General features: G+C 33.7%; 1 protein-coding gene across 6 annotated transcripts; it reads left to right on the top strand.

Annotated features, from left to right (window-relative positions):
* Positions 1-345: 345 nt before the first annotated feature.
* LOC118037798 (protein NSP-INTERACTING KINASE 3) lies at positions 346-6,756 on the top strand. Of its 6 annotated transcripts, none has more exons than XM_035043930.2 (13): positions 346-809; positions 1,049-1,191; positions 1,435-1,650; positions 2,006-2,138; positions 2,267-2,338; positions 2,432-2,575; positions 2,697-2,768; positions 2,875-2,934; positions 3,035-3,132; positions 3,230-3,376; positions 4,186-4,527; positions 5,440-5,831; positions 6,263-6,756. In XM_035043930.2, the coding sequence occupies exons 3-13, from the start codon at positions 1,545-1,547 to the stop codon at positions 6,578-6,580; spliced, it is 1,884 nt and encodes a 627-aa protein (XP_034899821.1). In that variant the 5' UTR covers positions 346-809; positions 1,049-1,191; positions 1,435-1,544; the 3' UTR covers positions 6,581-6,756. The 6 variants fall into 6 exon arrangements, with proteins under 6 accessions (XP_034899821.1, XP_073266980.1, XP_034899827.1 ...); XM_073410879.1 differs by having other exon boundaries at positions 346-1,007; XM_035043936.2 differs by lacking the exon at positions 1,049-1,191 and having other exon boundaries at positions 346-1,007.
* Positions 6,757-14,602: the final 7,846 nt, after the last annotated feature.

Below are 14,602 nucleotides of genomic sequence, written 5' to 3'. Positions count from 1 at the left end.
TGATCAATCCCTTCAGTCTAATCACCGATTTTTTTTATCAAGACTTCTCCCTCCTTGGAAAACCGGTCTAACATGCTTTTCATTTTCATTTTCTTTATTTTTAATTTAAAATATTTTTATTATTGATAAAAATAACTAGATACTAAAATTGTAAATGAATTATTTATTAAAAAACTTAAATATCTTAAATTATTTATTATAGATTTTAAAATACAGCACATACTTGACAAATCTCAAAATAGTCGAAATAAATATAAATATGAGTGTTTTCTCTCTTGTTGCTGTTTAGAATTCGGTTGTTAAAAAACTAAACTGGGGATATAATTAATCTTGATGTGCATAATTAATTAAAAATACTATTACGATGAAAGGAATAAAAATCCAGCAAGAAATATTTTAGTTGCTGCAGTACAAGCGATGCTCCCTTTTTTATAGGACAAATTAAGAGCAGTTTTTTTCTTACATCTGCATGTGTGTCCACTTTTTGGCAATTAGCTTTGGTCCTCGGTTTCTTGGTTGCATCTCTCTCTTTCACTGACAGTCGGTCACTGTAATTTACATGACTAATATTTCTTTTCATTATAAAAAATTATACCAAGCACAGATAGATTGCTTGCTTGTGTAGTTGTTTTGTGTCAAAAAGAAGAAGAGGAAGAAGAGGATAGCAGTGGTAGTGGAGTTACAGAGCTGTAGTGGAACAGAACAGGGCAAGGGTAGAAGAAACCAAACATATGCCAGCGTGGAATTTGTGGGGATCAACCAAAACTTAAAACCCACATTCTCAGATCTCTAGGATTTCAGAATTTCAGGTTTCACTATCATGCTTGCTTGTTTCTCGAGAAAATTCTTTTTTTCTGAGGTGGGCGTTGTTATATAAGAAAGAAAGTGATTTTGGTTTCATTTGGAGATTTGCTCAAAGTGAGAGTTGCAAAAGGGACCCTTTTCTTGTTCTTGAAGTGTATTGGGTTTTGCTTTTTTCTTTTATGTGCTTCTTCTGATTCTTATAGGTAAGAAATGGAGTTATCTTTTTATGTTATTTGCATTACAGAACAAGTTCATATAGCAGAACATGGCTTTTGGGGTTGGTGGGCAAGGGTAGAAGAAACCAAACATATGCCAGCGTGGAATTTGTGGGGATCAACCAAAACTTAAAACCCACATTCTCAGATCTCTAGGATTTCAGAATTTCAGGTTTCACTATCATGCTTGCTTGTTTCTCGAGAAAATTCTTTTTTTCTGAGGTGGGCGTTGTTATATAAGAAAGAAAGTGATTTTGGTTTCATTTGGAGATTTGATCAAAGTGAGTTGCAAAAGGGACCATTTTCTTGTTCTTGAAGTGTATTGGGTTTTGCTTCTTTTTTTTTTTTTTATGTGCTTCTTCTGATTCTTATGGGTAAGAAAAGGAGTTATCTTTTTATGTTATTTGCATTACAGAACAAGTTCATATAGCAGAACATGGCTTTTGGGGTTGGTGGGCAAGCTTTGATAAAAGAAGAGTAGTTGGAGTTTTGCAAAGTGAATGAAGTGAGGGTCAAAAGGTATCCATGGAAAGTAGGCGGAGTTTTGGGTTCTGCACAGTGGTATTTCTGGTCTTGGCATTGATGGAGATTTCTTCTGCTACTCTTTCTCCTACTGGTATAAACTTTGAAGGTCAGTCGACCTTTCTCCCGGGATCTTCTCCATCTCACTTTCTCTTGCTCATTACAGCTTCTGTCCACAGAAAAAGTATGTTATTTTGCAAATTTTCTGTAGTAATATTATTCATTTTTGGAGGAAGCTAATCTTATCCTCTACTAAATGCTTTTATGGCCTACAAGGGATTTCTGAACTACCCTCATTATCCCATCCTCGTACTTTAAAATTTATTTTATTTTTTACCATTAATTTTCGTGATTTGAAAGCACCGTAGCTTTAAAATATCTTCTTGGATAATTGATGGAACTTCATTTATGGAGAAGCTCATAGTGTTGATTTTTGCTACTTGTTTCAATTGAAATTTGAGCAGTGGTAGCTTTGATGGCCATAAAAACTGCTCTACTCGACCCATATAATGTTCTGGAGAATTGGGATATCAATTCTGTCGATCCTTGTAGCTGGAGGATGGTTACTTGCTCCCTAGATGGATATGTTTCTGCTTTGTAAGTTGCTTCTTTTGTTCTTACGTACATATATATTTTCATTTATATGTACTTCCTATATATCTTTTTTTTTGCAGACCATGCCACTAGGTGAATGTTTTTATTTTTTTCCTTATAATTTTAAATAGGGGACTTCCCAGTCAGAGCTTATCTGGGACTTTATCTCCGTCTATCGGCAATCTCACTAACCTGCAATCAGTGTAAGTCATAACCTTTTGTTTTTGCTGAGCAGTGATGGCATAATTCTTGAGTAGTATCACTGAAATGCGATTCATACTTGCATAAATATGTAGGTTGCTGCAGAATAATGCCATTTCAGGTCCTATACCTACTGCAATTGGCAAGCTGGAGAAGCTTCAGACACTTGATCTCTCGAACAATACATTTAGTGGAGATATGCCCACTTCTTTGGGGGACCTCAAGAACCTGAATTACCTGTGAGTTTCAAATTTTTTATTATTTACTCCGTTTTCTTCAGAAGACGCTGCATGACTTGGAGTATTTCTTATTTAGATTAACGCACATTCTTACCCTCATGTTGTCTTTTGAGAAATTCAGGCGATTAAATAACAATAGCCTTACTGGACCCTGCCCCGAGTCTCTGTCCAATCTCAAAGGTCTCACACTTGTGTATGTCCACCTTGCACCTATGCAACCCACTGATTGCTTGTTTAATAGTTGTTGCTAGTTTTGTGAACATACCTATTCACCATTGTAAGTGATGCTATGCTTTTAGGGATCTTTCATTTAACAATCTGAGCGGTTCCTTGCCAAAAATATCAGCAAGAACTTTCAAGTGAGATGCTGTTTCTTTGTCTTTGAAAAATGCTTGCTCCTCATACTAGTTACATTTTTTATTACTTAATTGGAAATCTCAAACTCTCTTTTCATTTCAGAGTTACGGGTAATCCTTTAATATGTGGACCTAAGGCCAGTAACAGCTGTTCTGCTGTCTTTCCAGAGCCTCTTTCTGTCCCACCAGATGGTCTGAATGGTGTTTATCATATGTTTAATTTCTTTTTTCTGTTTGTTTGTTTTTATCTCCACAAGGATAGATCATATATGTTCTTTGCTTCTTTGTGGATTCATAGGTCAATCCAACTCTGGAACAAATGGTCACCGTGTGGCTATTGCTTTTGGTGCAAGCTTTGGTGCTGCCTTTTCCACCATAATAGTTATTGGGTTACTTGTTTGGTGGCGATATAGACACAACCAGCAAATTTTCTTTGATGTCAATGGTTAGTTTTATACTCCATTTTTCATTTCTTCATTTTTCCTGTGGTTGTTCTATAAATGCAAGGAACCAAGGCACCAACTATAGTTCTTATTATGCTCACATTTGTCATCATCGAAAGTGAGTTGTCGAAAAAGCCATGCAGTTGGTTGCTTGTGACTCATTATAACGGCTCCAGCTATGAATTTTAGTGTTAATTGTCTGAGAAAAAAGAACAATAAATATAATCCCTTAAAAAATTAGACTGTAACACACTGTTTGCAGCATTATTTCCACACCAAGTGAAACTATACGTGAACTCATAGGACAATGTGATTGTCATACATTGTATATAATGTTTCTTTCACCCCAAAATTATACCTGAACTCACAGGATAACCTGCCCTTTGTACTTGTTATGTCGTACTGCATTTTCTGAAAATGCTGCTTTAATATAGTCATGGCTACAGAAAAGGAGGGTGAGTGGAAGAGAATTTGAATACTCTAGTGGTTTCAAGTCCAGGAATTTTACCATCGCACCAGTAACAACCCTTTTATATCTGCTGTTTCAAATAATTGTAAAATGTGTTTTGTTTAGATATTCAATCTGCATATAGTATTCTCAAAGTTCGAATTTGTATCCGCATGGTTGCACCTCAAAAACCTTAACATTGTGCCAAGCAAAGGACCTTTCTTAGCTACATTTTTTTAATTCTTCTAAATTTATTTCAATTTTGATTATTGTTGATTCACTTCATTCATTTTGTTTATGATTTTACTCCTTTTCATGCACTTTCCATTAAACCTGGATTCTCAACTATTTGTTGTTTGTCAGAGCAATATGACCCAGAGGTATGCTTGGGCCATGTAAGAAGGTATACATTTAAGGAGCTGCGTACTGCAACTGATCATTTCAGTTCAAAGAATATTCTCGGGACAGGTGGATTTGGCATTGTGTACAAGGGATGGTTGAATGATGGAACTGTGGTGGCTGTCAAAAGGCTGAAGGACTTTAATGTTGCTGGTGGTGAAATCCAATTCCAGACAGAAGTAGAAACCATTAGTTTGGCTGTCCATCGAAATCTTCTGAGGCTCTCTGGGTTCTGCACAACTGAGAATGAAAGGCTTCTTGTTTACCCCTATATGCCGAATGGAAGTGTAGCATCTCAATTAAGAGGTCAGTAAAAATGAACTCTCAAGTCCTTAGTGATCGTTGCCCAATTTTTATTGTCTAAAGATTTTAAACTTGCATGTGGCATGCTAATAACCCCAAATGTGGTCATAAACCATATAGCAAGTATACACATAAAGAATCTACTGACAGAAAAGATGCATCCTCACTATTGCCATGCCATTACCTTTGTGACAATCTTTCAAGCACGGACATCATATGACTAAGTCATCAGTGTGCACCACCAAGGTAACACCATTGATGCACAAGAGCTTCTGAGGTGACTCAAGGACCAGTGAAACCTCTGCCAACATATCAGTACCTATCTACTGCCACTGCCACTGCCACAATGAAGCGAATGCTCTTCCCCTGGTGCCAAGTGTCTGTTTGTTGTAATTTGGCAGCTTACCTTTTTCTGACTGAATCTCAAGCATCCACCCCCTAATAGCCACTAGATTCTATGTAAAAATACAAAACTTGGCATATCAGAATTAACTTCGAATTTTGTTGTTCATAATTAAATTTAAATCCAGTCTTAGCTAATATTGCTGTGTTTCATCTCCATTCTTCCGAGTATGTCCTTTAAGAAAACATTTATTGGAAATGATATCTTTGCAAGTTTAGCTTTAAGTTTACATTCTTAAATGAACTCATCTAGAGCTCATTGTTTGCTTTACAGTTGAGTTTCTCATCCTATATGGTAATTTAGCTTATCATCCCACTTGACTGTTTTGGCCAATTGAAATTTTCATGTAATGAGATATGGCACTTCTGTTTGTTGGAAAATTAACCACATCATTGTTTTGGCAAACTGGCACATCAGCTCACCTGTTTCAGCTACCATGGTTGAGCCCCCTTTCCTTAATTTCTAATTGTCTGCTCGAGTTTAATCTCATTGTTTGTGGGTTCCATCTTCAGATCATGCTCATGATCGACCAGCTTTGGACTGGGCAAGAAGAAAGAGGATAGCTCTAGGTACAGCTAGGGGGCTCCTATATTTGCATGAGCAATGTGACCCCAAAATTATTCATCGTGATGTCAAAGCAGCCAACATTTTGTTGGATGAGGACTTTGAGGCAGTTGTTGGAGATTTTGGGTTGGCAAAGCTTTTGGATCACAGAGATTCCCATGTGACCACAGCTGTTCGTGGCACCATCGGTCATATTTCTCCGGAGTATTTATCAACAGGTCAGTCATCGGAAAAGACTGACGTGTTTGGGTTTGGGATCTTGCTTCTTGAGCTAATCACAGGTCAGAAGGCATTAGATTTTGGAAGGGCAGCAAATCAGAAAGGCGTCATGCTTGATTGGGTACACACTCTCTCTGTCTTTCCACTCTCTCTCTGTCTATCCTCCCCTGCTTCACCCCTCCATCACCTTGTAGCTTTTTTTAACCATGAATAAATAATTGAAAGATAACATGATGAACTCAGGACTTAAATTCTGGACTTTTGACATTGAGGACATTTTGAGGTGGAATGTCTTGAGATTGTGCAACGACTTGTTAGCATCCTCAATATCTGCTCCTAACGGTGCATTAGATGTTTCCAACAACATTAACAGGAAAAGAAAAGAAAAAAGCATGATCAACTTCAGTTGTTGACTTTTCAGTTAAGATAGAATTTCTTCAATGACAGAAATTCCAAGAATTCCACCAAGTATTGTTGAGTCTGAACAAACTGATCCGGGATCATTCTGCATTCAGATAATCAACACCACCTCATCTTCGCTCTTTTTTTCAGGTGAAGAAGCTCCATCATGACAGAAAGCTAAATCTCATGGTGGATAAGGATCTTAGAGGCAAGTTTGACAGAATTGAATTAGAAGAAATGGTTCAGGTTGCTCTTTTATGCACTCAATTTAATCCCTCTCACCGGCCAAAGATGTCTGAAGTACTAAAGATGTTAGAAGGTGATGGTTTAGCTGAGAAATGGGAAGCCTCACAAAAAGTGGAGACCCCAAGGTTCCGATCATGTGAAAACCCGCCTCAAAAATATTCTGACTTTATAGAAGAATCTTCCCTTGTGGTAGAAGCAATGGAGCTTTCTGGTCCTCGGTGACTATCATTTCTTATTCTCCTCAACACCTCCTTGCGTGATCAAACATGAAGTTGCAAAACATGAAGTTGCACAACTTTTTTTCCTCGTTAGATGTACAATAGTCATGCATACTCTGTTATGTGGTTTTGCATTCATTTTCTGGGAATTGATTCATATTAACCGGAAAGTTCCAATCAGGAATGCAGACGGCTTCGAAAAAACAAAACAAAACAGAAAAAGCAACCGGATTAACGCATTCAGAGACGGGGAGAGATCGATGTTCACATTAGCATATAATCATGTGATCTGGTACCTCATATCATGATGGAACTGACACACACACACACACACACCTGGTAATCAACAGCAGAAAAAAGAACACTCACCACTAGGTCTCGCTAGCTAAGGTGCTTCTGCTTAGAACACAAACCTTTTTATTATCAACATAATACAGAAAGGAAAAACCAGAAAAGAGTCGTGACCGTGCTGTTCTGTGACTTGCCGGTTTGCCGGATATATATGCAGTGGCCAAAGACTTTGCTGGCTTTCAGAGCAAAAGCTTCATGTTGCAGCCAGCAGAGACAATGACTAAGCACAAGCAAACTGTTAAATTCTGGAGGAGGGTGTGAGGAACCCCTCAGCCCTCGCTTTTAAAGGCCCTTGGATGAATGCATATTCTTGACAAGAGACTTCCATACCTATCAGATTCAAGTAGCTGACAGGTAGGTTTTAACGATGATCCAATGAGCTCTTATAAAAGCTAGAGGTGAAGTTACTCCATTGCTGCAGGTTTTAAATAGGTTGATGTGCTCAGAGGCATAGGATTCATTTCTTGATAAAAATCATGATCTGTTCTTTATTTTCTAAAACAATTCTTACTTTTCCTAAAAATGGTCCACCATTACAAGTTATGGATGAAAAAGTTCCTAATAATTAATTGCATGTCTTGATTATCTAGATGACTTTCATACCCTTCACCTTTTAATTCTTCTGTCCCTAATATTTATATATACTAATCTCAAATCCATAAATATATACTTGGTATTGGTATAGTGGTGGAAAGTATTTTTAAAAGTATTATTTGTTTAAAAATATATTAAAAACTATTTAACCTTTTTATATCAAAATTATCAAAAAAAACTATTCAATTCAGATGATAAGTACTAATTAATTCAACAAGAAATTAATAGGGTTGACAATTTTTAGATTAATTAATACTAGGACTAATAATATCACTATCATCCATAAACAAGGATTAATCTCTTTATCTCTTGAAAATTTAGCATGATCTTAGAAGAGGGATTAAAAAATTATCTCAATATAATAATTGAAATTGTTAGGTAAGATCATAATATATAATTTATATTATTCTTTAATATATCTCTTCAAATGAGAATCTATTTGAGCTTAAAATTTACAAAGCTTTACACTATTTTATATTTAATCTTTATTAAATAAATAAAAATAGTAAGATTTGAACTTATAATTATTTAATTATTAAAATTTTAATATTATTTAGATAGTTTATATTGTTAAATGAGGTGTGTCAAATGACTTATATTATTATATGAGTGAAGGCTACTAATGTCAATGTAATAAAAGATGGGCAGCCCGACTACTTTTCCTTGTTGCATGCATTACTTTTCATTATTGGACTCTGTAACTTTCCATGTTGTCTGAGTGGATCCACTAACTCGTGCCTATCTACATCCTTTCCCACCTCCAAATCCTCCTAACATGTCCACTAATCCCATCCTTTGTGGCGGTCGTTAGCCATTGATAAATAGCTTGTTCAATCACAGCAAAGAAAACCAGCCAGCTAGCTGCCGGCAATGTCGAGCTTTTCTTTAGAATCAACTAATTAGGGCACTAGCTAGCAAACCTACATGCCAAGGCAAGCCGTAATCTACAAGACTAGCCAAGTCCAGAAAGGTCCAGTGTTGCTCCCCTTATCTCTCTCACCCTTCCCTTCATGATCTCCGGCGGATTTTCACCCTGTTCCCGTAATCTACTAGAAGCGAGGCGTGTCATATACATAGTTTATGATATGGAAAACTGCAGTTTTACTTCATGGTTTGAAGTTACAAATATTATAATACAATGGTGATGTTTAAAAACTCTAGCCTAATCTAGTGAAGATATACCAAAATGAGATAATTAAACGGTCATTCTACTCTCTACTTTTTCCAAATTATTATTTCTTTATACTTCTTCATCAACTTAATACCCTATAATAGGCCTCTTGCTGTGAAAAAAAGCAGTAATATCCTTCCTTTTGTGATTATTGTAGTATAAGGTGCTTTTTAAAAGTATTTTTACTTAAAAATATATCATAATAATTTTATTTTAGATTTTTTTTAATATCAATATATTAAAACCACTTAAAAACAAAACCATCATGCTCCATAACTTTTTTTTTTGAATTTGAGAAAACCCCACCCCCCGAAAAGCGCACTTTGTGGGCCTAGATAAGTGAGTAAAAACCCCAATTGTTTCCCAAGCTGTTACAAGAGGTGCACGTCCTTGACTCCAACTCGAGACCTGTTATGCAGATTTCAAGCCCTTTGACACCACGCCACGCCCCTTTGAGACCATCCATAACACTCATGCATAAAATAACAATCATAGTTAGACTATTCATTTATGCTTGGTATTTAATATAAACGAACAAACTAGTAGTGCATTTGATAAAAATTATTAAATCCACGTTAGCTCATGACCTATTCAAAATTTAGGTCATGGGATGAGTGAATAAATTCAAGTAAATTCAAAATTGCATCATAACAATGTGTTTTGAAAGTCAAATAAAGTTTTGACCGAATCATGGATTAATTTGTGAAGTTATCTGAATTTAATTAATTGAGTCAATTACCATTATTTTTTTAATTTAATCTCGAATTAACCCACAAGACTAATTCGAGTTTAATAACATTACTTTTTTTTTTTGTTTAATTAGAGATTTTCACTTTGCCCATTAATTTCATTGATTCTTTATCTTTTATATTCTGAGATATCAATATTACAAGTTTCACGTCTCATGAATCATGACATGATAGTCTATTATCTTTAGGTCTAATAATATTACACACTAATTTAATTTTGTTAAATTGGGTAATAACTACATAGGTGAGATGATATAAAATTCATATAAGGGTGTGAAACGACTAAAAAGACCAAAATAATTTAGACTTATTGCTGAGTGACTTTAGTAATTTAAATATAGACAGTCTTATCATATTATATATGTGGTTCGATCAGTTTTAAAATTATGACCACAAATTGTAATTTTTATAAATATAAATATTGTTATCATCATCTATTTTCAATTGATCATAGGATAATCTCATATAGTTAATATCCACTTTGAATTCAACATCACTTATGAATCAAGTTGAATGTTATACAAACAAAAAGTATTGATTGGCAAAGAGTTTTGGGCGATTGTTGTAAGAACAAAAAAACATCAAATTAGAGATTATAAGAATGTTAACAATGGATAAGGAGAATGGATGTGGAAAGATGAGAGAGGAGAAATGCTGGAAAATAATTATTCTGAAAAAAAAAAAAGATATAAACTAATTTATTTAAATTGCAAAGTTGAGAATTACAAGAGATTAATTACAATTTTTTTCTAATTATTTCTTGAGTTTACATCCTTCTTGTTAATAAAAAAAACATCTCATACATGATACATCATCTTCCATCCATCCTTTCTAACAAAATAGTCTCCATTTGCATGTATATGAATTTATCCTCAAGATAAAAATATATATTAATAAAGTATTATAGAATTCATCATGGGGATTTATCACTCGAGAGAGAGAGAAAAGGGAAGAGATAGATAGAGAGAGAGAGAGAGAGAGAGAGAGTTTTTTATATTGCAATAAATCTAAAATCAATAATTTTTTTTTTATTTGTAACAACAAAGGTAAAAGTAACTACATTCTCTGCTTACTCAAGACATGTTTGACCCCTAGGGTCTAAAAGTAGCCTTGTTAGAGTACTGCATGTATGTGTGATTTGATTACAAAGAATGGTACAGATTTTCTGATAAGGAAGATGATGAAGTCCCTTATATTATAGTTCAAGATTTTTTATATAATCTTAAATTCACATGGATTTGTTGTATATAAGGGCAAAATAATTTATACATTTGCCAATTATTTTTTATTATTTAGTGACAATGGTCTAAAGTAACAATGAATCACTGTAAAAATTGATCACCATTCTAAGATTTATGGCTAAGTTTTGTTTATGCTAACTCATACATCAATTTCCTTTATGATGCGTTGGTAAGAAGTGTGTTTGCATTTAATAAATGTACATTTTGTCTCTTTGATAGTGATGAATGGACAAGTTTAACCAAGACTAATGTATTCAAGTCAAGTTTTGTACTTGATGACGACTATCCTCTAGGAAGTTATGACTCCTAGCCGGCCAAAGAGGAGCTCACCTTCGTTAAGTGAAAAGTTGATCCAGACCCATTTATAAGCCTATTAGTGCCTAGTTACATCCTAGGTTGGTGGATACTCAAGGTGTATGTTTGGGCCTATTGCTACTCTAGGTTTGTAATCACCTCAACCTGAGGGAGTGTGAAAAGCACGATAAACTTAGGTATATAAGTTTGGGTCTATTGATAGCTTTCACTATGTTTTTGTTTTTTTTTTTTTTTCACAAGAGGTAGATAGATAAAAATTATTTACTGTGATTAGAAGGAACAATCAGAGCATATGGTGGAAGAAGGTGGGTAAGAAAATCAGAGGAAAGAAAGTTTGCTACAACAATTGGATATTTTTTTTACCAATTTAGCACAATAGCCAAATGTATTTTTCAAACTATTATAGTTAGGAAAATATTTTCCAATCTAGCATAGATATGAAAATTATGCATGTAGTGCTTGCACAACCTATTAAGACTTGCATGTCCTACATACATGTATATTAGTCGCACATATACTATATATGTAACCATTTAGTCATGAATGTAGTACATACGTGACTAACTGATTTAAAAATTCATAACTCTTTTTCCCTCATTTTATTTTTTCTTCCCTTTTCTCTTACCTCTTTCCAGCACCACCCAAAGCTCAGCCCTTTGATTTCTTTCTTTATTGTGAAAAAACCCTCTCTTTTTTTTTTTTCAGTGCAACAAACCTCATATTTCTCCCTCTACTATTGATTCTCTCTTTATCTCTCCACCCATGACAATCTCTCTTCCTTGCCACTACAACCTCTCACAATAGCCCTTTTTAAACCAATTTAAGCTATAATCCACCTTCCCCTCTATTACTTTGATGTTTTTCTTGGTTAATTTATAGGTTTTTAGTGTTCGAGTTTTAGTATTTTTATTAATTTTTCCTAAATTAACTATAATTTATGTTGACGGTATATAAAGTAATCAATTAAGAGTATAAATTACATTATTAGTGAGAAAAACCAATGAATTATGTTGTGTTTATTATGTTAGGGTTTTAGGGTTTAGTTTAGGGTTTTTGTTAATTTAGGGTTTTTTTTTTAATTTATCACCAGTATTACAACTTGATTAATTAACTATATTGATAAATTAACATTTTATTTTGTTGTGTTATATATATATATATATAACACAACAAAATACAATGTTAATTTATCAATATAGTTAATGGTATCACTTAGCATTCTATGGTTTAAGATTAGACAATTCATTTACCAAACTTAAAAACTTAGCATGTCAAGGGATTGGGTGGAATTTGTTTGAAATTGATGTCGATATTACTTAGAGGATGCTAGGTGAGTGCCATCCAAATTGTTACAGCAATGTGTTCATTGCTAGTGGTATGGGTTTTAATACAATGATTGGGTTGATCATTAGAAATGATTTGCAAATGTTAGATCTCTGCTTGAATAGTACCTAAATGAGAAAACTTCACAAGTTTGGAGTTTGCTCGGGTCCTAAGTTATAGTCAAAAGACCACACAAGCATAACAAGTAACAAGTTCATTTAGGGCATGTGGTGATGCAAAGAACCTAATATTAGCTCAAAAAATATATGTATTAAAGCTTGGTTGGGTATTGTAACTACTTCTTACTATTATGATGAGTTTAAATTGAGTGATAAGAAAGGTAACATTTATGTCGATGTTGTAGTTGAGAAATATAAGGAAGCTGAGCTAATAAACCAAATAATAAAACTTTTCATTCCTGAATTTAAGGATGTTAGTAGGTCTGCTCATATGAAAAGCTTTGATTAAGCTTTAAGTTTTAGGAACCCTAGCTTAACTATTAAGTTAAAGGTTGGACAAATGTTTTGAACTAAAGCTATTTTGATTAATATACTTAAACGGTGACATGTAAAGAGTTTACTACAATACAAGGTGCAATGTTCACCACAATTTATGTTCAATTACAATATAAACACGAGCCAATATGTCAATGATATATGCATGGAGGATATCACAAGAATTCCAATTCATTTGAGATTTTAAAATTGAAAGAGTCTTATACATGTCACGACTTAATTATTATGTAAGCCCATTGTTAGATTATGATTTTGTTGTTAATGTAATGTTGACTATTGTCAAAATTGAAATAAGTATTAAAACTGAAACCATTCAAGCTTTTATTCACTGGATGATGGTTGTGCAATGGAGGGTAAAGATGAGTTGATGTGTTAGAGCTTACTTTTGTTTTTAGTTCAATTTGGGGCTGATGTTTAGTTTAGGAATAATAGGTCTGGTTTTTTTTTTGTAGGGAGAAAATATGAGAAAATAGTTTTTTGCTTTTATTTTTTTCTAGTCCCACCCTTTTTTTTGTGTAAGATTACCATCTGAATTATAGGCAAAAAAACTTTGTCTTCTCCCTTAATTGCTTGGTTCCTAAGCAACTAAAAATATATTTTGGTCCCTCATGTATCTTGATCCCTTTATCAAAATATTTTTTACCTTTGATTTTTTTTTGTTTGAAAAAAAACGTCGATACAATAAGAAACATCAATGATTTTGAAAACACGTTAAAAGTTGAATTTGTGGAGAAGAATTTAAAATTTAAATTTTTTTTAAAACAACACTAAAAATACTATGCAAATACATCACGGGCATATTTTTATTTTTAAAAAATATTTAAAAGAACAGGAGTTCAAAATAGTTATAAAATTGTACAAGCAGGAGAAGTATGCATACATGTCATAATAGGTTTTGTATGTCCTGTATTCCAGTCTTCCTTCACTATGCTAGAGTAATAAATATTTTTATATATATAAAAAAAAAAAAAAATAATAGCTGCTATGCTATGCTAAGGTGAAAAAAAACAACTACGACGTTAGTATATAGGGGTAGGAATGGCGGGTTTGAGCTTGTCATGATTTGCCCTCTCGAAAGAAGCAAAATGCTGGTAAGTCAATAAATCAATCAGTTAGTGAATTTGACAAGTATCGAACTTTGCTCGAGGAAAAGAAGAAAGAGACACGTCGAGGCCACGCCTCCACACTTCTTTCACTATTCGGCCGAACCCATACGATTTTTCGTTCGCATAAAGTTCCCTTACTTGCTCATCTGTCCTTCGGGACGTCAAGGGGCCGCATGCCATGTCCCCTGTACAAATCTAGTAAAAAAGTAAAAAGAGAATATCTGGCAGGGGTGGGAAAAAACATGAAAAGTTAATCAAATTGAAAAAATTAAAAAAATCAAACCATAAAAAAATAATTAAAATTTTAAAAAAATTAACTGGTTCAGTTTGGTTTTGGTTTTATAAACCTGAAATCGAAAAAATCAAACAAAATCTAAACCGAAAAAAACCTGGAAAAAACCAAACCAAATCAAAAAAACCAAGCCAAAACTAAAAAAACCAAGCTAAATCAGAAAAATCAAGCTTAAAAAAACATGAAAAATTAAATCAAATTAAAAAAAAAAATTAAAAAAAATAATTAAAATTTTTAAAAAATTAACCGGTTCAGTTTGGTTTTGGTTTTATAAGCCTGAAATCAAAAAAACCAAACAGAATCTAAACCGAAAAAAACCTCAAAAACCAAGCCAAAAAAAAAACCAAGCTCAAATCAAATCAAAAAAAA

Source organism: Populus alba, chromosome 8 (genome assembly GCF_005239225.2).
Source record: "Populus alba chromosome 8, ASM523922v2, whole genome shotgun sequence".
Classification (NCBI taxonomy): Eukaryota; Viridiplantae; Streptophyta; class Magnoliopsida; order Malpighiales; family Salicaceae; genus Populus; species Populus alba.
Note: the sequence above shows the minus strand (reverse complement) of the source record. Positions and strands in the feature narration are given on the sequence as shown.

What these genes read in the sequence shown, in the direction of transcription:
- LOC118037798 (XM_035043930.2), top strand. Translation starts at nt 1,545, where the DNA reads ATGGAAAGTAGGCGGAGTTTTGGGTTCTGCACAGTGGTATTTCTGGTC. An exon ending in ATATCAGCAAGAACTTTCAA is followed by an intron (nt 2,935 to 3,034) that starts GTGAGATGCTGT and finishes TTTTCATTTCAG; the next exon opens with AGTTACGGGTAATCCTTTAA. An exon ending in CCCACCAGATGGTCTGAATG is followed by an intron (nt 3,133 to 3,229) that starts GTGTTTATCATA and finishes GTGGATTCATAG; the next exon opens with GTCAATCCAACTCTGGAACA.